General features: G+C 40.0%; 1 protein-coding gene across 4 annotated transcripts in view; it reads right to left on the reverse strand.

Annotated features, from left to right (window-relative positions):
- The window catches only part of smg7 (SMG7 nonsense mediated mRNA decay factor), a 151,021-nt gene that overhangs the window by 116,910 nt on the left and 9,446 nt on the right, over positions 1-24,665 (reverse strand). For all 4 annotated transcript variants that reach the window (XM_072273975.1, XM_072273972.1, XM_072273973.1 and 1 more), the window contains exons 2-3: positions 3,436-3,467; positions 623-740 (exon numbers count right to left, since the gene is read on the reverse strand). In XM_072273975.1, coding sequence (XP_072130076.1) covers positions 623-740; positions 3,436-3,467 — 150 coding nt within the window. The remainder of the gene's footprint in view (positions 1-622; positions 741-3,435; positions 3,468-24,665) is intronic.

The following is a 24,665-nucleotide window of genomic DNA, read 5'->3' on the forward strand; positions in this document are numbered from 1 at the left end:
TTCAGAAGCCAGATGGTTGAAGGTTAAGTTTGTCTCTGTATCTGGTGGTGTGGGGTCTAAGTCTCCTGCATCTCCTTCGAGATGACAGCAGCGAGAGGAGAGCATGGCCAGAATGGTGGGGTCCCTGATGATGAATTCCACTTTCTTGTGGCAGTACTGCTTGTAGATATGCTCAATGCTGGCTTTTCCTACGATGGACTTAGCTATCTCTACCGCTTCTGTAGCTCTCCCACCCACCCCCCCAACAGCCATTCCTCATTTAAGATTCTCCAACTAGTGGAAATATCTCAATATCTGCTATATTTTACCATTTACTAAATGCACCAGCAGAGAATAAATGTGCCTATTGTCTTGGCAAACTCATTATTTTCTTTTACAAGTGATTAGAACAAACAAATGTAATACAAACAGTTATTATTAATAAGAAGTTGCAGTTGGTCCAGGCCTTGCTGAATTGAAGAGAATTCAAGGAAGAATAAAAAAAATGTTATGCCCTACATTCAATTTTCTTTCATTTACTTTGAGAAGTCCAATTCTTACATGCAGTTGAAGAGAAAACTGGAATTGGAACAAAGGCACAAATTCATTTCTGTGACTTATCTGGTTTCTATTGCATACTTACAGGTCCTGCTCTACCTTCTTATCTAATGCATATTCCAAATCTGTGACCAGCATCTTCTGATAGAGGTCCTGCAGTGCTTGCCTGGAAGTCCAGACTTCAGCCGGACCCAACTTTGAATCTGTTCAGAAAAATGGTATGTTATGGCATATGGCTTTTAAAAGATAAGCTTACCTTTGTGGCACATGCATGCTGTACCTTTTCACTTTAAATCAAATTATAAAGGTATTATTTGAAAAAGTTTGTCAAGTCACTTTAACAAACACACACAAATGAATGCATGCACTGACAATTGACATCTGCAAATATGAGTTACAGGAGCCTAAACCAATTAAAGTTGTATTACATATGCAAAGTAAAGCCAGACACTCAAATGAAAATCTATACATCAACTGACTGGAAAAATGAAAGAAGCAGTATGTCTATGAAGGTTGTCAGTCATCCAGGTAATTGTATATCTAGCATTAGTAAATCAAGTCAACTGGATTTGCTGTGTTGTCTAGAAGACATTTCGCCACTCATCTGAGAGGCCTCTTCAGTCTGATCTATGATGCCTAGTCAGAGACACTGGAAAACTACCCACTACCCACCATGGATCAGAACTGAAGAGGCCTCTCAAATGAGTGGTGAAATGTCTTCTAGACAACACAGCAAGTCCAGTTGCCTTGATTTACTACTGCTTGATATGAAAGAACAGTATTTTTTAGTGAGACCAAATACTGTGAAAGCACAGAAGCTGTACTTTCTAGTGGAAAGAACAAATACGCAGCCCACTACTTTGCTCAATGGGAAGATGATGCTTCATCCTCTATCACAAAGTAACTGAGCAGAAATCAGGAGGCATGTCCCTAAAATATTGACTCAGTAGTTACCTACTTAAATGGAAATCCAAGACTTACATACATGGATTGAAAAACTATTGGACAGCTCTCTCTACCACTGGGCTCCATGTAGAGTGCAGCAGCAGAGCTGCATCCAGGTAAAATTTCTCCAGGGAGGAAAAAAAGAAATAAGGCATTGGTGGGGGTGGGGGGGGGGGGGGAGAGAGGAGAGGAGAGAAAAATAAAATCTCACCTAGGTCCTATCCTAGAACACTGACACAAGATCCAAAACTAAATTGATTTGCTTTGGGATTTTACAGCCGTAGACGTAAAAAAGGAATATTCTGTGCTTTTACAATTTTAGTGATGTATTTTAATTCACTCTAATTAAAAATATTTTAGGATTTTAAACTCAAAAGTTTTCGCAAAGAGATCTGCTTTGCCAGTTGTCAAGGCTGTTGCAAGTATTTGGGAGCAGGATTTCCTCAGGGTGATGTTGAATATCCTGGTGTCATTTTCATTCACTACAGGAGTATAAATTAAAGCCAACAGGATAGGTCAAAAGGACCAGGTCAGTATGGTCGTTGAAAGAATGAGGTGAGCAATTCCAGGCACCGTGCAAGTAATTCCCACCCCCCACTATTATAACTAAAGGATAAAGCAGGAAAGGATGAAGGGATGGGAGAGAAAGCTAACAGCTCAGGAAGGGGAAAATACATAGGGGAAAAAACTGAGGCAAAAATAAATTTGAACATATGGCAATGAAAACCATAAACACAGAAAAAAAACTGATCAAAACAACTACATATACAGATTTTCCTCAAACAATGACTAGGGGTTCTGCAGGGAATCACATTTGGTACAGATGATATCAGTTTTGAGAGTAGAGAAAGATGCTGATTTATTATGGATGGGCAAATAAACATCTGTCCTGTCTTAAGACACATGGCATAAATGAGTAAAAATGTTAAGGTAACAATAACATATCAAATTCTATTAACCAATTATTTCAAATATAGTGAACACCATAAAACAGCATACAGGAAACAAACTGTTTTAGTTATTTAAGATGCACATCATGAGTAAGTGAACATGCATTTATTAGATACACTGCTTTGGTGTTCATGGCAAACAGAATCTCCAGCTGAAAATTGATGCAATTCATGAATTTTCATTTAAAGTCATAAGAATTTTTCTGCAGTGTAACTGGAAGAGCATGTACAAGATTATACAAGTTAAAAGGGCAGAACATCATGGGCCAAAGGGTTGGTACTGTTCTATGCAGTTCAAACCAAAAAGTATAAAGCAACAGAAATAATAGGTGAGAAAATATAAATATCAGGAGCATAAGATGAAAGGGATAGCTCTTTTTAAAACCCCAACATTAATTTTCATCTGAGGTAATGAGAATCTCCATTTAAATCCAATTTTTCAAGTACAGAGTGTTAAATAGTAATTCCTGAAAGCAATAAGTCTAAACTTTTCCAGAAGTTTGAGTCCTAAACATACAGTACAAATAGGTACCTCAGCCCAATTCTCCCATGCTGTCCAAAGTGCCTTCCTGCACTAATTCTATTTGCCTACAGTGACCTATGTCCCTCTAGACACTCCCTACCCATGAACCTGTCCAAATGTTGTAATTGTACTCGACTTCTGCTGACAGCTCATATTACATACTTACCACCCTTCTATGTGAAAAAATTTGTCTCAGAGGTTTCCTTTAAACCTAAACCTCATTCTTTAAATTTAGACTCCTACACTGGAAAATCAAATTGTTTGACTAACAGACATTAAAATTAGCAATAGCTAGATTTAGAATTGAATGAAGTTATCTGTGGAAAAAAATAAGCAGGTAGCTTAACACTGTCATAAGAATGTCTTATTTTGTTACCATGACAGGAATTGGGCTGAATAAATTATTCTTCACAGTCCTGAAAATCCGGACATCACATTTTCAAAAACAGTATAAATTTAAGAAAAATAATGTTATCGTACCTGTCATCTCAGCCTTAAGGGCCTCTGCTTGCCTGCAGACAAAAGAAAAAATATAAAAACAGAAATGTCAATCCCATCCATCAAAATAGGAACAGACATTTTAAAATCTTCTGCTCAATAATTATTTAACATTATTTCCACTGCCACTCACAACCAAAAGCATACTTTTCCCATCGGACTGAGTCACAAGCCAGCTAGCTAAAAAGAGGATATCAAGCAAGGTGAAGCAAAATCCCAAGAGATTCGACAGGTACTTTAAGAGAGAAAGAACAGCTAGGGTGAGAAAGGTCTAAAGGTCTCCTTAAAGATCAACATGGCAATCCATTTGTACAGCCAAGCAGGGGTGCAAGTGATTTTACGTATATGCAAACTTGTCAGACAAAAGAATCATGTTCAGTCAAGTGGATTCTACGGCAACTTCCCAACATCCACCCAATTTGGCTCACATCATCAGTCATTAAAGTGAAGATCCAATAGGCATCCAATAGGATCCAACTGCATCCTCACATTATTATATCCTGTTCTCTCTGCATCATTTAGTCACACTAGCAAAAGTCTAGTCCAGCTAAACTTCTATTTTATTTCTTGCATATTACTAAATTGAAATTTGTCCTAATGGTGCCACAAGTAAGCTGCAATCTTGGATGGTGCAGTGCCTGAACACTGACAACTCTAATCCCAAAATATCTAGCTTTCTACAAGTACTCTGATATCTTATTTAGTGTTCAGAAAGCATTCCCACAATGGTGTTGATGGAATCAGCGCTAAAATAGATGGGAGCTTCTGTCACATCCAACACGAGATGTCAAGGCTGTAGGATTGAGGTGGTGCAGTTCCTACCAATTGTCTATAATTACTGACCACAATGCAGCCAAGACCCCACATCCTAGTGGTCAGTGGACATACTGTATGCTCCAACAGCCCAATCTGCTCTACCATTCAATAATATCCCGGCTAATCATGTCCCTCAAGTTCACCTCTCCACACCATATCTGTATTCTTTGATTCCCTTAATATCCAAGTATCTATCAATCAGTCTAGAATAGAGTCAATGACTGAACACTTGCATCCCTCCAAAGTAAAGGATTTACAACTGTAAAAAAAAATCCTCTTTAGTTTTATCCTGAACGTCTAATTTCTGTTTTTTTTTCCAATTTCCAGATTCCACAGCATTTGCATTTACATTATGGATGACACTTGCCTCTCACCATATTAATAAAGAAATTCAAATTGGAGCTAATGAAATCTCCAGAAAAAAATATAAGTTGCTTATAGGTAGCCTCTAAGACAGAAGGTTGGATTGAATTTAAGGAAGGTCATGAGGAGACTTCAGTAAAAATGTTTAAATCCAAGTAAGCTCTACATCACCTCAATTACTGGAATAGGTCCAAAATGAGATGGGGTTTATGAATAAAAATCAGTTTAATAATAAAATAATTTTCAAAATCATCAGCTTGGTCAGGTAATACTCAAACCTCTCCACTTTCTGCAAACCCCAGACGCCCTGGGTAAATGAGAGAGGAATGAAGGAGACAAGCAGTTGTTGAATTACCAGTTTTAGTTTCAAATGCAGTGATGGTGGCCAATGATTCAGCTTTTCTTATATAACTGTGATTGGGTCAGGTATTCCAGTAGATGCAGTGTCAACAAAGGAAGTGAGTCACCTCATATCCCCTGCATTCAGGTAGGCATTTGCAAAATATATGAGACTCCAGACCCCAAAACTGTGAAGTGACACAAACAATTCACTTCAAAACTCAATAGTTAGGTCAATGCCAAATGGCAGAGATTTCCTCAAACTGTTGCTACACCCTAAAATGCTCAAACTCATTACTAAGGAAAAGAACAACCACCCATTGGAAGATATCTATTAGAGCAGCGTTTGCATTTCCAGCTTTCCTTTATCATAAAATGTTTCCCCTCTTTAACAGACAATTGGGTGAGAGGAAAGCTTGCTTCCACTTCTGACCACACAGACTCGGGAGTAGTCAAGCAGCAACAGTCTAGTGGGAACTTTATCCTCCCTCACCCAACTGCACACACAGCTAGTAATCACAATACAGGACAATCAAAATGGCAAATGACGAATGAAGACTGTTGATTCACATTACTTTCACAAAGTACAATTTTGGTTCAGTTGAAAATATGCACAATGGTTTGCTTCCCTGCCTGTAAAATCAAAGTGTGAAGAATCAACAGTGTACACAATTTTAGACCAAGATTTCCTCCTTTAACCCAAAAATGATAATAGATTTACAGAGATACAGCACAAAATTGGCCCTTCAGTTCACTAAATCTGCACCAACTTACCTTTAAGCTAATCCCTCACTAACCAAATATTTCATGTCCGATATAGAAATTGTGTCACAAGTACCAGCCTGGGTTGTACTTTTTCCCTCATATTTCACTGCACTTGTCAAGTAAGTGGTCTTGGTTTTTTATCATGAGTTAAAAACTAGTCATGCCTCAGAAAAACCAGAACAGCATCACCACCATACTGTGGACATCTCTGAACAAGCCAAAGTATTGCATTCTAAATGGTCTGTCAGGTACACTCCAATAATGAGTGCTGTTGGCTTCAATATTATCAGGACATTTATACAGCTGTCACTGAGATCTTGCTTTAAAAACATTAAACACGGCATGAAATGAATTGTTTCAGGACTTGAACACAATTATAGAATGCTTACAGCACAAGAGACAACTATATGGCCAACACTTTAATGCCATTACTACACCATTAACTCCAAGTACTAGTCCCTGCAAAGAAGCCTTATTCAATTCCCTCTTAATTTGACCAGACCACATCTGCTGGCACAGCTTTACAAGCTCCAATCACATGCTGCACAAACTTTTCACTTTTTTCCCCCTCGCTTTACGAACGCTCACTTTACGCCACTTCGCTTTTACAAAAGACCTACATTAGTGGCTGTTTTTGCTAACCGAAAGAGGATTTTTGCTTTTATGAGAAAGATACCCACTTTAAACTTGTGTTTACCCAGAGAAAGACTACGATGACCGTGAAGCCTTGTGCGGGCAGGTGTGTGCACATGCGTGTACGTGCCAATTTTTTTCTACAAATCGGTTTTGGCTAGATCTTCCCGATTTTGTTAAGTGAAACTACACTGTACATACATTATTTCTACTTTATATAGGCTATGTATTTATCATATCATTCCTGCTTTTACTAGCATTATTTTAGGTTTATGTGCTATTTGGTAGGTTATTTTTTGGGTCTGGGAATGCTCAAAAATTTTTCCCATATAAATTAATGGTAATTGCATCTTCACCTTACGCCATTTCAGCTTACTAACGGTTTCACAAGAACGCTCTACCTTCGGATAGCAGGGGAAACTTGTATTGCTCAGGTTATTTTATAGCTGCGATCACTAGTCTTCAACTTCTCCATCAATGTGAACAGCAAACCTGTCCGGTCTTCTCAATATTTTACGTACTTCTATATCTTATTAGTCTTCTCTTTAAAAAAAAGTCCCAGCCCCTTTTATCTATTCTTGCCACTATAGTCTGTCATCACAGAAACTATTCTTAAAAAACTTTTCTCAAAGGCATTTGCACATTTTCTATTGTGAGGTACAGTGGCACTAGGAAGTTTGTGAAACCTGTAGAATTTTCTCTATTTCTGCATAAATATGACCTAAAATGTGATCGGATCTTCACGTAAGTCCTAAAACTAGATAACGAGAACCCAATTATATAAACACAAAACATTATACTTATTCATTTACTTATTTATTGAGAAAAATGATCTAATATTACATGCATTTACTGGAACCTCTATGGTAATGCCTTCTACAAAAGCTATTTGGAGTCAGGTGTTCCAATTGATTAGATTGGAGGTATGGTTTGTAGAGGTGGCCTGCCATATAAAAGACTGACAGAGCCTGCTCTTCTCAAGAAAGATCTGTTTTTGTGCATCATGCCTCAATCAAAACAACTTTCAAAGGACAAGAATTGTAGAGATGCATGAAGCTGGAAAAGGCTACAGAAGCATTTCTAAAGACGTCAGTGTTCATCAGTCCACAATAAGAGAAATTGTCTATAAATGGAGGAAGCTCAATATTGTTGCTACTCTCTCTAAGAGAAGGCATCCTGCAAAGAGCACAATGTGAAATACTGAAGGAGGTGAAAAAGAACCCAAGGGTAACAGCAAAAGACCTACAGAAATCTCTAGAACTTGCTAACGTCTTGTTCATGTGTCTACTATGAGAAAAACACTGAACAAGAATGGTGTTCATGGAAGGACACCATGGAGGGAACCACTGCTCACCAAATAAAAACTATTGTTACACGTCTCATGTTTGCAAAAGACCACCCGGATGTTCTGCAATGCTTCTGGGACAATGTTCTGTGGACAGATGAAACAAAAGTTGAACTTCATGGCAGAAATGCACATTGCTATGTTTGGAGGGAAAAGGTGCTGCACATCAACACCAAAATCTCATCCCAACTGTGAAGCATGGTGAAGGAACATCATTGTTTGGGGCTGCCTTACTGCCTCTGGGCCTGGACAGCTTGCAATCACTGAGTGAACAATTTCAAAATTCTATCAAGACATTTTACAGGAGAATGTCAGGGTACCAGTCTGTCACCTGAAGCTTAATAGAAGTTGGATAATGCAACAAGACAATGATCCGAAAGACAAGAGCAAATTGACAACAGAATGGTTTCAAAAGAAGAAAATGTGTGTTTGGAATGCCGAATCAAAGTCCTGACCTTAATCCTATAGAAATGTTGTGGAAGGACCTGGAGCAAGCAGTTCATGCATAATAGCCCACCAACATTCCAGAGTTGATCCCCTTCTCGCAATTCCTCCATTTCCGCCGCATCTGCTCTCAGGATGAGGCTTTTCATTCTAGGACAAGGGAGATGTCTTCCTTTTTTAAAGAAAGGGGCTTCCTTTCCTCCACTATCAACTCTGCTCTTAAACACATCTCCCCCATTTCACGTACATCTGCTCTCACTCCATCCTCTCGCCACCCCACTAGGAATAGGGTTCCCCTGGTCCTCACCTACCACCCCACCAGCCTCCGGATCCAACATATTACTCTCCGTAACTTCCGCCACCGCCAAAGGGATCCCACCACTAAGCACATCTTTCCCTCCCCCCCCCCCCGCATTCCGCAGGGATCGCTCCCTACACAACTTCCTTGTCCATTCATCCCCTCCATCCCTCCCCACTGATCTCCCTCCTGGCACTTATCCGTGTAAGCGGAACAAGTGCTACACATGCCCTTACACTTCCTCCCTTACCACCATTCAGGGCCCCAAACAGTCCTTCCAGCTGAGGCAACACTTCACCTGTGAGTCGACTGGGGTGATATACTGCGTCCAGTGCTCCCGATGTGGCCTTTTATATATTGGTGAGACCCGACGCAGACTGGGAGACCGCTTTGCTGAACATCTACGCTCTGTCCGCCAGAGAAAGCAGGATCTCCCAGTGGCCACACATTTTAATTCCACATCCCATTCCCATTCTGACATGTCCATCCACGGCCTCCTCTACTGTAAAGATGAAGCCACACTCAGGTTGGAGGAACAACACCTTATATTCCGTCTGGGTAGCCTCCAACCTGATGGCATGAACATCGACTTCTCTAACTTCCGCTAAGGCCCCACCTCCCCCTCGTACCCCATCTGTTACTTATTTTTATGCACACATTCTTTCTCTCACTCTCCTTTTTCTCCCTCTGTCCCTCTGAATATACCTCTTGCCCATCCTCTGGGTCCCCCCCCCCCCGTCTTTCTTCCCGGATCTCCTGTCCCATGATCCTCTCGTATCCCCTTTTGCCTATCACCTGTCCAGCTCTTGGCTCTATCCCTCCCCCTCCTGTCTTCCCCTATCATTTTGGATCTCCCCCTCCAACTTTCAAATCTCTTACTCACTCTTCCTTCAGTTAGTCCTGACGAAGGGTCTCGGCCTGAAACGTCGACTGCACATCTTCCTAGAGATGCTGCCTGGCCTGCTGCATTCACCAGCAACTTTGATGTGTGTTCCAGAGTTGAAGCCGTTTTGTAAGGAGGAATGGCATAAAATACCTCCAACCCAACGTGCAAAAGCCCATCTTCCTCAATATGCAGTTTTATTTCCTCAAAAATACAAAGTCCTCCATCCATTAACTCTCCAGCTACAGATGTGTTCAAAAGTCTTAGGTACATACATATAGCTCGGATGCCTAGGACTTTTGCACAGTACTGTGTTTGTCAACATGAAGCGGATAGCGAGTTTGTAAATCTGGTGGGAGCAAAGAATGTTGGAGTACTGCAGGAGGGGTGTGGGACAGCTGGCAGAGAAGACGTGCTGGGGCAGGGTTGGTGCAGGTGCAGACATGCCCAGCCCTGAGACACCAGGCAAGATCATTTGATTCTAAATAATTGATTTACAGATCATTACAGAATGTCTCTCTCGTGCTTCCCTCTCCATTCCCCTTTTCCCAACCATGATTACCCTCTCCCTGCCCCCTTCCCATTCTTAGTCTAAAACAGAGACCCAGATCAGAATCAGGTTTATCATCACTTATGTACATCATGAAATTTTTTTTTGCAGCAGCAGCGCAGTGATACACAAAATTACTACAGTACTGCGCACGTGTGTGCGTGATTTCCGTTATCTGTCTGAAGGGTCTCATACCTTTTTCTACCAATGAAATACGTTGACATGGACTACTGCCTTTGGCTGATCAGCTGAGCCACTCACAGTACTATGCTCCTGATTCTGGCTGTACTCCCTGGTCATTAGTTAACTGTTATTTGACACTAGGAACAGTGAGATCTGCTCATTTAATGTAACATTGTTTGTGTGACCTTGGTATACATTTCTCTACACCACGCTTAGACTTTTAAAAATAACAAGCAGCACTTGGAACTTCAGAATTGTGTTAATATAGAGGATACCTAATTTAAGGTTTTCAATTTATATTTAAACAAAACAAATCCAAGTTTCCAATGAGAGAAAAGTGGCAACTGGAATTTCAATTCCATCACTCCATTATTATTCTGCTCCATAATAGCTTGTACTGATCAGAGTAACTGAATTTGAACAATATCACCAGGTTGTTGGCCACTCAAGTTCCCCCCAAAAATAGATTGAGGACGATGTACAGGACGTGACATTTAAATGAAAACGTTTGTGAACCCTTGCAATTACCTGGTTTTCTGCATTAATTACTCATTAAATGTGGTCTGATCTTCATCTAAGTCACAATAATAGACAAACACAATCTGCCTAAACTAATAGTACACAAACAATTGTACTTTTCATGTCTTTATTGAACACATTGTTTAATCATTCATAGTCCAGGCTAGAAAACTTGTGTGAACCCTAGAACTTAATAACTGGTAGAACCTCCTTTAGCAGCATTAACCTCCACCAAACATTTCCTGCAGCTGCTGATCAGATTTGCACAATGGCAAGGTGGAAATTTAGTCCACTCCTCCATACAAAACTGTTTCAGTTCATCAATATTTCTGGGATACATTGCATGGAAGGTTCTCTTCAGATCATGCCACAGCATCGCAATTGGGTTAAGGTCTATGCTCCGACTTGGCCATTCCAAAACACAATTTTTCTTCTTTTAAACCATTCTGTTGTAGATTTACTCTTGTTTTTGGATCATTGTCTTACTGCATCATCCAACTTCTATTAAGCTTGAGGTAATGGACCACTATCCTGTAAAATTTCTTAATAAAATTTTGAATTCATTGTTCCCGCAATGATTACAAGCTGCCAGGCCCAGAGGCAGCAAAGCAACTCCAAACCATGTTGCTCCTTCCACCATGCTTCATAGTTGGAATGAGGTTTTGTTGTAGGCTTGCAATACCCTTTTTCCTCCAAACATAGCGGTGTGCATTTCTGTCAAAAAGTTAAACTTTTGTCTCACCTGTCCACAGAACATTATAGTGGACATGTGAGCAGAACTTTAGCGAGTTCTAGAGATTTCTGCAGATATTTGCTGTTTCCTTGGGTTCTTTTTCACCTACCTGTGCATTGCACATTATGTTCTTGGTATGATCTTTGCAGGATGCCCACTCCTAGGGAGAGTAGCAACAGATGTGGGGGTAGAAGGGTGGGTTGGCAAGTTTGCAGACAGCACAAAGGTTGCTGGTGTTGTAGATAGTGTAGGGGATTGTCAAAGATTGCAGAGAGACATTGATAGGATGCAGAAGTGGGCTGAGAAGTGGCAGATGGAGTTCAACCCGGAGAAGTGTGAGGTGGTACACACTGGAAGGACAAACTCCACGGCAGAGTACAAAGTAAATGGCAGGATACTAGGCAGTGTGGATGAGCAGAGGGATCTGGAGGTACATGTCCACAGATCCCTGAAAGTTGCCTCACAGGTGGATAGGGTAGTTAAGAAAGCTCATGGGGTGTTAGCTTTCATAAGTCGAGGGATACAGTTTAAGAGTCACGTTGTAATGATGCAGCTCTATAAAACTCTGGTTAGGCCACACTTGGAGTACTGTGTCCAGTTCTGGTCGTCTCACTATAGGAAGGATGTGGAAGCATTGGAAAGAGTACAGAGGAGATTTACCAGGATGCTGCCTGGTTTAGAGGGTATGCATTATGATCAGAGATTAAGGGAGCTAGGGCTTTACTCTTTGGAGAGGAGGAGGATGAGAGGAGACATGATAGAGGTGTACAAGATAATAAGAGGAATAGACAGAGTGGATAGCCAGCGCCTCTTCCCCAGGGCACCACTGCTCAATATAAGAGGACAGGCTTTAAGATAAGGGGTGGGAAGTTCAAGGGGGATATTAGCGGAAGGTTTTTTACTCATAGAGTGGTTGGTGCGTGGAATGCAATGCCTGAGTCAGTGGTGGAGGCAGATACAGTAGTGAAGTTTAAGACACTACTGGACAGGTATATGGAGGAATTTAAGGTGGGGGCTTATATGGGAGGCAGGGTTTAAAGGTTGGCACAACATTGTGGGCCGAAGAGCCTGTACTGTGCTGTACTATTCTATGTTCTATGTACTGAATTTCCTCCATTTGTAGACAATTTATGAGGACTGATGAACACTCAGGTCTTTACAAATGCTTTTGTAGCCTTTTCCAGCTTCATGCATTTCTACAATTGCTCTTCTAAGATCCTCTGAAAGTTGTTTTGATCGATGCATGGTGCACATAAACAGATCTTTCTTGAGAAGAGCAGGCTCTGTCAGTAACTTGACTTTGTGTGTCTTTTTTATAGGGCAAGGCACCGCGACATCCCACACCTCCAACCTCATCTCATTGATTGCAACAATGACTCCAAATAGCTTTTGTAGAAGGCAGTACCTCAGTTCACATACTTTTTTGAACCTAGACTGTGATTGTTTAAATGGTAAAAGTATTGACAAGAAGTGGTTCAATTGTTTGTGTGTTATTAGTTTAGATAGATTGTGTTTGTCTCGTATTGTGACTTAGATGAAGATCAAACCATATTTCATGATTAATTAATGCAGAAAACCAGGTAATTGCGAAGGGTTCACAAACTTTTTCTTGCAACTGTAATTGGCTTGATGCCTCTGGCAAAACCGTACCCTGGCACATTTGGGTGTTGCTCAGAGATTAGATAAACTGGATAAAATTAATGTTCCAACATAATAACACCAACCAACCTAAACTCAAATAATCTAGACACAAATATTCATGTGCCCTCAATAGTAGACTTAGCTCCATATTTGCTAATTCCAAATGTCAATATCAGCAACAGCAAATCTTTAACCTACAGAGATCCAAGTATTTGTAAATTTCACAATCTACACGCATTTCAAGCAAGTCTATGTGAATCATTCAGTAAATGTAGCTGTTATGATTGATATTAAATATAAAAAAATGTGATAAGTAAACAAATCCAACATACACTGGAAAGGTCCAAAATCAATACCATCAATGCAAACATACATATTTGGCAAATAAATGGACTATTGTTTACAGGGAGGATCAGCCTCAACTAATCAAATTCATTACTCCTGGATTTGTGAACTATGTCAGCCATAATCAACCTAGAGTTCAGAGTCTCCAAGTTGCATAGATTGGTCTGTTCTGTTTCAACAGCATTACAGTAAAATATTGGATGTATATTTTGTGTCAAACAGCCAATTGTCACTTCTTGTAATGACACCCATGTTGTTAAAACAGCAACCAGACATCCTGCCATGCTTTGCAACTGCTCACACCTGACACAACAACATTCTCGGAAAGATCCTGTCACACTGAAGTCATTTGGATACAGAAGTAACTACGTCAGCACAAACTATTTTGGAGAATAACAAAGTGAATAGATAAGAAATGACAAATTTTCACTTTCAGATGCTGAATTAATGTGTATTTTTTAGCTCATTTAGTTCATACTTTGTGTATCAAAATTTACAGCTTAGAGCATACAAATTTTATACGTTAGAGGGTAGCCACAGTATTTGACTAGAATTTCAGAAGTCAAATTCCCATGGTAAAACTGGAATTCAAGAAATGTATTTTTTTTTAAAAATACCATTAACCATTCCATGTTAAAAGTCAAACACCATTTTTGGGATAGAATTGAATGGAAGTGTTTATTAATAGAGTTAAACTCTGCATTTTGTACAATTTTGAGTTCAAAGAATGGAATACAAAATATACCTAGTCAAGGTAGTCAAACAACCAGTTCTAGGGTAGAACTAAATGAAAAATAAGAAGCATTTATTAATTGGGTTAAACATCAAGTATGCCTAGGTAGAAACCATAGAAACTACAGCACAGAAACAGGCCTTTTGGCCCTTATTGGCTGTGCCGAACCATTTTCTGCCGAGTCCCACTGACCTGCACACGGACCATATCCCTCCATACACCTCCCATCCATGTATCTGTCCAATTTATTCTTAAATGTTAAAAAAGAACTCGCATTTACCACCTCATCTGGCAGTTCATTCCATACTCCCACCACGCTCTGTGTGAAGAAGCCCCCCCCAATGTTCCCTTTAAACTTTCCCCCCTCACCCTTAACCCATGTCCTCTGGTTTTTTTCTCCCCTTGCCTCAGTGGAAAAAGCCTGCTTGCATTCACTCTATCTATATCCATCATAATTTTATATACCTCTATCAAATCTCTCCTCATTCTTCTACACTCCAGGGATGTTTTGATTAAGGTTGATAAACTTGCCAAATTCCCAGTAGATTCCAGAAACTATTCTAGAAGTCTACAAGAGAAAATTTGAATATTATATCTTTAATTACATCCATTTAAAAGTTGTAACTTAGCATAGCTAGTGACTAAAATTAACCAAAGCTGGCCAAGAGCTATTTAAAAGTAAATTCATAAGCAGATATTATAATAATGGAGCTTGAAAGCAGATTCTAATGTATCATAAAATCAGAATCATGTTTAATATTACTAGGGTATCGTGCAACTTGTTGTTTTGCAACAACAGTACTAAGCAATGCATTAAAAAAGATGTATATAAATTAAATAGGTAGTGCAAAAAGAGAGCAAACGTAGTGAGGTATTGTTCCTGGTTTGGTTCATTGTACGTTCAGAAATCTGATGGCGGGGGAAGAAGTTGTTCTTAAAATGCCGAGTGTGTATTTTCAGGCCTATTAGTCGGTAGTAATAAGAACAGCACATCTTGGATGTTGGGAGTCCTTAATGATGGAGGCCACATTCTTAAGCCATCACCTTTTGAAGGTTTCCTAGATACTGGCAAGGCTAGTGCCTATGGTGGAAATGCATGAGTTTGCAACCAGCAAGAATGCTCTCCACAGTACATCTGTAGAAATTTGGTAAGCCTTTGGTGAGATGCCAAATCTCCTCAAACTCCTCATGGAAGTATAGCTGCTGACATGGTTTTTCATTGCTGCATCAATATGCTTGGCCCTGGATACAGCTTCAGAGATGTTGACCCCAGGAACTTGAGAGTGCTCACTCTTTCTACCGATGACCCCTTCAAAGAGAACTGGTGTCTGTTCCCTCAACTTCCCCTTCCTAAAATCCATAATTAATTGCTTGGTCTTACTGATGTTGAGTGCAAGGTTGTTGTTGTGACAGGAATCAACCAGCCAATCTATCTCACTCTTGTATGTCTTCTCGCCACCATCTGAGACTCTACCAACAACAGTTGTATCATTAGCAAATTTATAAATGATGTTTGAGCTGTACTGAAAGAGCAGGGGGCTGAGCACACATCCTTGAGGTACATCAGTGATGACTGGTAGCAAGGAGGTGCTATTCTCGATCTGCACAAACTGTGGTCTCCCAGTGAGGAAGCAAAGAATCCAGTTGGTGAGGGAGATACAGAAGCCCAGGTTTTCCAGCTTCCAGCTTGTTTCTTAGGACTGAGGGAATGACGGTGTTGAACACTGAGCTGTAATCAATAAACAGCAACCAGACGTATTATGGCAGTGGGCAAATTGTGCAAGTCCAGGTCCTTGCTTATGCAGGAATTAATTCTAGCATTGACCAACCTCTCAAAGCATTTCATTACAGTAAATGTGAGTGCACTTGGGCAATAGTCATTCAGGCAGCTCACCCTGCTTTTCTTCGACTCCGGTATGATTGACATCCTTAGAAGCAGGTTTAAACTTCCGACTGCAGCAGCAAGAGACTAAAGATGTTCTTGAACACACCCGCCAGCTGGTTGGCACAGGTTTTCAGTAGCCTACCATGTACCCATCTGACACCACGTGAGGGTTGATACAGCACTTAGTTCAGTGAGTAATCTTAATTTCTAATCTTACAATTCCGTGTTCTATCACTCACCTACATACTCAGAACAAATCACATTTCAATTAGCCGACCAATCCACATATATGAGAAGAAATCTGAGGACCCAGAGGAACACCACATCACCATAGGGAAAATGCTCAACCCCACACAGCACAATGAACTGGCCACTGGAGCCAAAAGGCAGCAGTTCTACTAAATGGGTCATTGTGACCTATTGGAATTGAAAAAAAAATCAAGGGAAATAAATTTATGCTTGGAATATGCAAATCTCAGATGAAAAAGAAAATTATTGTCAAAGTTGGAAATGTGAACTATAAATGTAAAATGCTGCATTGGTCTGCTGGCATCATTTCAGAATATAGTGACCAGGTCAATTCTAAAGTACAGCCTTCAATCCTGAAACAATAACCCAGTTTTCTCCTCAGATGCCAGACCTATAGTGTAATAAATTTCAGTTGAAACTAAATTTTCAACTGAAGTATCGACACGACACAAAATTATATGTTTTCTATATAATTAGGTGCAGCAGGCTCTCAAAGAAACTTCCCTAACATCTGGTTGAAAACAGGAATGAATACTTAACAATGAGTCATAAGTGCTCCTGTGCTGAGAATTCAATACGACTCGAGATAAAGTTGAATACTCCAAATTAATCCCCACAGTCATAAAGGTTCCCAATATTAACACTGAATGGTGGCTCTTGCACTGTGCCACCCCAAGAAAGGGAATGAGAACTAAATTTAGATGGAGGAAATTTAAGTGGGTTTGCATTTGCAAGTAATCAGGTGGAAATCACCTGGAACAGACAGATGCCTAGCACAGAGGAAATAAAACAAAATATTTCAGCTCATTTGTTAGCATGCATCTCGAAAGAATCTGAACTCACACTTGTTCACATGCAAAATATCTAAGTTACCAGAAATGGTACAACTAAATTGTTACAACAATAAATTGATGCAATAATCTTAGCAACATCATCTTGTGCCCATGGCCAGCTGTTTTCAGGTACATCAATTAAGACCCAAGCTTTGAGTGTGACCAGAGACCTAATAACCTGTAACTACTGACCAATGATGGCAAGATATCCAGTGACACATAAATATGGTACGTTAATAGATCACACTCAACACCCTAATCCTTAATCAAGATCAGTAATTAACTAATACTTAAAAAAAGTCAATAAATAATGTTCCATGACTATTCTGAATGATCAGCTCAACTTAATACAAAACAGAAACTGAACTAAGAATTCCCTAGCTTATGTGATCAAGTAGCAAGCACACAAACAGACTTCGAACTGTGCCTGAGTCATCCCAAAACCCTTAACAACTAATTATGAGGGAAGGTGCTACATAAAATAGAAAAAATTTTTACATCCACCAGATACCATAAATGTGATCTATTACATCTATAAATAACCATATCCATTTCACATTCCAGCTGGAAGGTGAAGGCCAAATACCAAAAGAACTCTCCTGCTGTCCAGCATACAACAATGGCAGCTTCTTCTGCATCTGAGTGCCAATGCATGACCTTTAACATCTTAATCGAAAGGCACATCTTCATACTAACATCAGCTCAATACTCTGGACCCAATTTTAAAACCACAATCTTCTGTTTTTATTGACAGTAGTGCTGTCAATGAGCGAAGACATCAATGAAATAAATGCTTTTAGCATAAGTATAAATTATGTTTCTTAAGCGTTCATGAGAACACTCCACTTCCCCCCAGCACCACCCCCAAAGTGACTATGATTTTGAATGTTAACACCAGCCGACATGTTTCAAAGACGAGGAAAGGAAACAGAGAAACTGAATTGACTACATAAAATACAATTCCCTAGCACATTATTAAAAACTGAAAGAGTCCCTGTTTAGGGATACAATATCTGTCTACAGATTACCAAGATTATGACCTTTTAATCTAGGTTCCACTTCTTCTTGTGGTTGACAAGAGAAGTCAAAGCCAAAGTTAAAGCAAAGGAGAAGGCATACAAGGAAGCAAAAATTAGTGGGAAGACAGAGGATTGGTAAGTTTTTAAAACCTTACAAAAGGAAACCAAGAAGGTCATTAAGAGAGAAAAGATTAACTATGAAAGGAAACTAGCAAATAATATCAAAGAGGATACTAAAAGCTTTTTCAAGTATATAAAGAGTAAAAGACAGGTGAGAGTAGATATAGGACCGATAGAAAATGATACTGGAGAAATTGTAATGGGAGATGAGGAGATGGCAGAGGAACTGAACAAGTATTTTGCATCAGTCTTCACTGAGGAAGACAGCAGGATACCAGACACTCAAGGGTTGCAGGGAAGAGAAGTGAGCGCAGTCACAATTACGACAGAGAAAGTACACAGGAAGCTGAATAGGCTAAAGGTCGATAAATCTCCTGGACCAGATGGAATGCACCCTCGTGTTCTGAAGGAAGTAGCTGTGGAGATTGCGGAGGCATTAGCGATGACCTTTCAAAAGTCGATAGATTCTGGCATGGTTCCAGAAGACTGGAAGATTGCAAATGTCACTTCGCTATTTAAGAAGGGGGCAAGGAAGCAAAAAGGAAATTATAGACCTGTTAGCTTGACGTCGGTGTTTGGGAAGTTGTTGGAGTCGATTGTCAAGGATGAGGTTACAGAGTACCTGGAGGCATATGACAAGATAGGCAGAACTCGGCATGGATTCCTTAAAGGAAAATCCTGCCTGACAAACCTATTACAATTTTTTGAGGAAATTACCAGTAGGCTAGACAAGGGAGATGCAGTGGATGTTGTATATTTGGATTTTCAGAAGGCCTTTGACAAGGTGCCGCACATGAGGCTACTTAACAAGATAAGAGCCCATGGAATTACGGGAAAGTTACATACGTGGATAGAGCGTTGGCTGATTGGCAGGAAACAGAGTGGGAATAAAGGGATCCTACTCTGGTTGGCTGCCGGTTACCAGTGGTGTTCCACAGGGATCAGTGTTGGGGCCGCTTCTTTTTACATTGTACATCAACGATCTGGATTATAGAATAGATGGCTTTGTGGCTAAGTTTGCTGACGATACGAAGATAGGTGGAGGGGCCGGTAGTGCTGAGGAAACTGAGAGTCTGCAGAGAGACTTGGATAGATTGGAAGAATGGGCAGAGAAGTGGCAAATGAAGTACAATGTTGGAAAGTGTATGGTTATGCACTTTGGCAGAAAAAATAAACGGGCAGACTATTATTTAAATGGGGAAAGAATTCAAAGTTCTGAGATGCAACGGGACTTGGGAGTCCTCGTACAGGATTCCCTTAGAGTTAACCTCCAGGTTGAGTCAGTAGTGAAGAAGGCGAATGCAATGTTGGCATTCATTTCTAGAGGAATAGAGTATAGGAGCAGGGATGTGATGTTGAGGCTCTATAAGGCGCTGGTGAGACCTCACTTGGAGTACTGTGGGCAGTTTCGGTGTCCTTATTTAAGAAAGGATGTGCTGACGTTGGAGAGGGTACAGAGAAGATTCACGAGAATGATTCCAGGAATGAGAGGGTTAACATATGAGGAATGTTTGTCCGCTCTTGGACTGTATTCCTTGGAGTTTAGAAGAATGAGGGGAGACCTCATAGAAACATTTCAAATGTTAAAAAGCATGGACAGAGTGGATGTGGCAAAGTTGTTTCCCATGATGGGGGGAGTCTAGTACGAGAGGGCATGACTTCAGGATTGAAGGGCACTCTTTCAGAACAGAAATGCGAAGAAATTTTTTTAGTCAGAGGGTGGTGAATCTATGGAATTTGTTGCCATGGGCAGCAGTGGAGGCCAAGTCATTGGGCGTATTTAAGGCAGGGATTGATAGGTATCTGAGTAGCCAGGGCATCAAAGGTTATGGTGAAAAGGCGGGGCAGTGGGACTAAATAGGATAAAATGGATCAGCTCGTGATAAAATGGCGGAGCAGACTCGATGGGCCGAATGGCCTACTTCTGCTCCTTTGTCTTATGGTCCTATGGTCTTCCATCACTGTCTAAACAGAAAGTGAAGCAATTTGATGAATGTATCTATAAAAACAAGACTTAAACATATAATGGATATAATCACTCCGAAAGGTAACTTGCACTTTTGTCAAATGACAACAATAATTTATAATCTTAGTAGAATTTTCATGACAGTTTCATGTTAGAAAAATTGACTGGTTTCCTTCATATAATATCCCTGCCTTTACAAAATAATGCATATTTGCAATACCACAGTAAATATCTTTGTATCTCTTAACATTCAATTTCAGAAATCAGAATATTTTGTTCAGACACAAATGCAAAGTGCCTATATTCTTTGATTGTAACTTACTTGAAGAGAAACATCATTAACATCAGACTGAACCTCATTTGCGCATTAACATCAGACTGAATGGAAAAGCAAAAAAAGTAGCTGTGTAAACAAAAACAAAAAATATTGGGAAATTCAGCAGATTAGTCAGCATTGGTGGAGAGAGAAAAATTCTTTCAGATCAAGAGCCTTTCATCAGAACAGATGAGTGCGGCCTCAGAGCAAAGGCAATCAGATCACAAAGGAATCAAGGAGTGCCCCAAATGGTATTACTAAGTGGCAGCACAGAAGTGAGGAACAGGAAAGAGTAATCAACTGATCCTTTCTCAATTGTGCAAAATAAATAAGACATGGCATAACTTTTTCCAACTACAACTGATAGGATTGAAAGGCCAGTGCAGTCCTACTCAGCTAGATAATGGATGAAGCATTTTGAAGATGGTTGACAACATATTCAAAGACTAGTTACAGGAAAAGAAACTAAAAGTGTGCAAGCACTTTAGAAAGGAAGGAAAACTGTCTGTGGACAGGGAGTAATTTATAATGTCAATTAGTATGACAGCCAGGAGGGAAAACTTGGTCGAAGGACACATAACGGGAATAAGGATGAGACAAGAGGCAAGTTCCATGGGTGACATGAGTTTAGTTATGACAGGGATTTAAAAAAACTAGAGAAAGTAAATAAAAATGAAACTAGTATATTTTCAAAAAGTCTAATACCTGACATTACTCTATCATGAAAATTCATAATACAATGCAAGAGATACAATTAAGAGTGGGCTATTATTATTATTGCTCCCTTCCCATAAAAGGAAATGACAACCTTAAACTCAATTTGTAAATCCATTAAGGCAAAAAGAGCACAAAACACCCACAGAGAAGGCAGAAGAGATTCAAAAGAAGTGGCGGTAGCAATAGGACCTGCCATATGATCTTAGAGATGACTAGCAGGCAACATAGACATCGCCAGGATTTAAGAAAGCACCATCACAATAAATGTGGATTACCTCAGAAATAAACTAAAGTATATGGGTGAAAAAAGTCAGATATTGGGAGCTAGATTAAAAATCACCTATGTTCTCAGTAAATGGGGGAATAGGCTAAAAGGTCCAAGGGACCTATAAAATAAATAACAATTAAATTTCAAGAACTAAAATAAACTCTACATGAAACAAGAACATCAAAGATTCAAAATTGCTCTAAATAATAATAATCTCGCGGAAATAATTAACAGTTTGAGAAGTTTAAATGGGAGCATTGACATAGGAGCAGCCCAATCAGCTTCATAAGCTTGTTCCATGAGACTGTAGCTACCGGTGATCATTTTTTTTTTCTTTTCCCATATATTAAGTCGGTTTAAGCAAAATCTTTCAAAACTCAAATTTGTTGTTAAGCTGCAAACTTGTACGACAAGAAGCATTTTGACTTCATCCTGAGAAGTTTATCTTTAAAATGTTATCTTCTCTGTAACACTCACCATCTTCTATGGGATCCTATCACGAAACACATTATTTCCCTACCACCCCCCCACACCCCCCCCACCACCATGCTCCACATGAATCACTCCTTCTATGACTCCCTTGGCCATTCATCTATCCCCACTGATCTCCCTCCTGACACCCTGTAAGCTGAACAAGTACTACCCCTGCTGCTATACCTCCTCCCTCACTACCATTCAGGGCCCCAAACAGTCTTTCCAGGTGAGACAACATTTCACCTGCATCTCAGTTGGTGGTCATCTCCTGTATCCAGTGCAGATATTCTATATTGGTAGGACCTGGTGTAGATTGCGAACTGCTTTGTCAAGTACCTTTGCTCCACCTGCATTCATTTTAATTTTACTTGCCATTCCAACATGTTGATCCCTGGCTTCCTCTATAACTCCATGATGACACCCATCTCAGATTAGAGGAGCAACACCTCATATTGTGTCTGGGTAGCCTTCAAAATGATAACGTGAACATAAAATGTCTCTGATTTCCAGTAATATCTCTACCCTCCTCTTCTCTCTTTTTCCATTCCCTATTCTGGCCACTTCTTTTTCTCTTTGCCTGCCTATCACTTCCCCTTGGTGTCCTGTCCCTCTTCCTTCCCTTTTTCCCATGATCCATTCTCTTCTCTTATCAGATTCCTCTTTACCTTACCTATCACCTCCCACCTCATTCCATCCCCTCTTCCCCAACCACCTTTTCCTTCATCTGGCTTCACCTATCAACTGCCAGCTTGTACTCCTTCCCTTCTCCCCAGTATTTATTCTGCCTTCTTGCCCTATCCTTTCCACTCATGACAAAGGGTCTCAGCCAGCAATGCTGACTGATTATTTCCCTCCATTAATGGTGATGAGGAGGTGTACAGAAGTTGGGACCATGTTAGATCCTCAGAGATATTGACACCATAAACTTGAAATTGCCAACTCTCTCCACATCTGATCCCTCTATGAGATTTGATTTGTGTTCCTGCTGAGTTCCTCCAGCATTTTGTGCATGTTATTCTGGATTTCTACCATCTTCAGAATACCATTTTTATCTTTAAATTTGCACATCAGTCCCAGGCTTTCCAAAATATGGAAAAAGGTCTACATTTGTACCTAGATGTCATGAGAATTCAAATCAAATCACTATTTAATTTCCTAAATTCTAGGGAATATAAATTTTGTTTACTCAGTTTTTCAACATGTATACCACAGTCACTTGTGTATATGTGCATCATCGTAGTAAACCCATTCTCCTGAAGGCCAGTACAAAAGCCTAACTGCAGAAGCTAGTAATCTGAAATAAAAAATGAAAATCCAAGGACTATTTAACAGCTCAGGCAACATCAATTTAGTCCACTGGATTTTGTGCTCATTATGTGCTTTCTATAACCATTTTGCAAAAAAAAACATTCAGTGCGTAAGGGTGAATCTAAGCTTCCAATTTACGTATCCCTTTAATTTGTCATGCCATTCCCACTCTGACCTCCGCCTTTGGCCTCTCACATGGTTCCAGTGAAGCCTCGGCAGCAGCATCTCATCTTCTTACAAGATATTTTATAAGCCTCGGAGCTCAACAATGAGTGCAACAATTTTAGATGGCCAGCCTTTTCAATTTTAGCAAGACCAGATGAAAGATCATCTACCTTTAACATTAACTTAGGATTCCTCTTTCCACAGAGACTACTTAACCTACTGGTTATTCCAACATTTTGCTTTGTAATAAAATTTTCTGTGACACATAGTATTAGCATCTTTCTTGCTCTTCACTCTCCTCATACGTCTCCCACTATTACACAGATCAGCTGCAATTACAAGCCTACATCATTCTCTCTCAGCCGGCACCACCACCATTTGCATTACTGGGTTTCTCCTAGTCAGAGAAACTGGCTTTTGTGCGCATACAAATATCATGCGCCCATTTATACCAATCCTACACATCCCATTTTATTCCCCTTGTACTCAAGATCCTCATCCTCTCCTACACTCTTGGGGCAATCTGCAGTGGTCAATGTACTCAGAGCTATTCCCTTTCCTACCTTTAATACCTAAAACTAACATCCCAATTCTCCTCCTCTTATCTGGCTGGTGGCCCCAAACCTCTAATGTTAATTGTTTCTTTTTCTTCCAGATCCATCAGTGTTTCCAGGATCCTCTGCTTTTACTTTAGATTTTCAGCCTCTGTGGTTTTTTGCTTTGTTTTTATTGGAGTAATTGGGGAAAGGCAACAGAAATATTTGTCAACCTAGAGTATACTTGGAAGTACAAATGTGTAAATGCAGTTAGTGGGACAAATGGGTGCCATGGTAGCATAGTAGTTAGCGCAACGCTTTTATAGCTCGGGGTGTTGAAGTTCAATTCTGATGGTCATCTGTAAGGAGTCTGTATGTCCTCCCTGTGGAATGCATGGGTTTCCTCCAGGTGCTCCGGTTTCCTCCCACAGCCCAAAGACCTTCCAGATGTAGGTTAATTTGGTCAATGTAAACTGTCCCGTGATTAGGCTAGGGTTGCTGGGTTGGCATGGCGCAAAGAGCCGAAGTGCCTACTTTGCACTGCATATTTAAATAAAATAAAATAAGACTGAATAATCAGAAGTAAATAAGATCACCAAATTGAAAATAACATATAAGAAATAACAAAGAGCAAACTCAAAGAAGAGGATAAGAAACCTAATTCTCATTGTTACAAGATATGCAAGGGGGAACTATTAAAGCAGAACAGGAGGGTGTGAAAGGCCAAAAAACAAAGTCTGTTTGATCAGAATTAAACAAGAATACA

The sequence above is a fragment of the Mobula birostris genome, chromosome 12 (assembly GCF_030028105.1).
Source record: "Mobula birostris isolate sMobBir1 chromosome 12, sMobBir1.hap1, whole genome shotgun sequence".
Classification (NCBI taxonomy): domain Eukaryota; kingdom Metazoa; phylum Chordata; class Chondrichthyes; order Myliobatiformes; family Myliobatidae; genus Mobula; species Mobula birostris.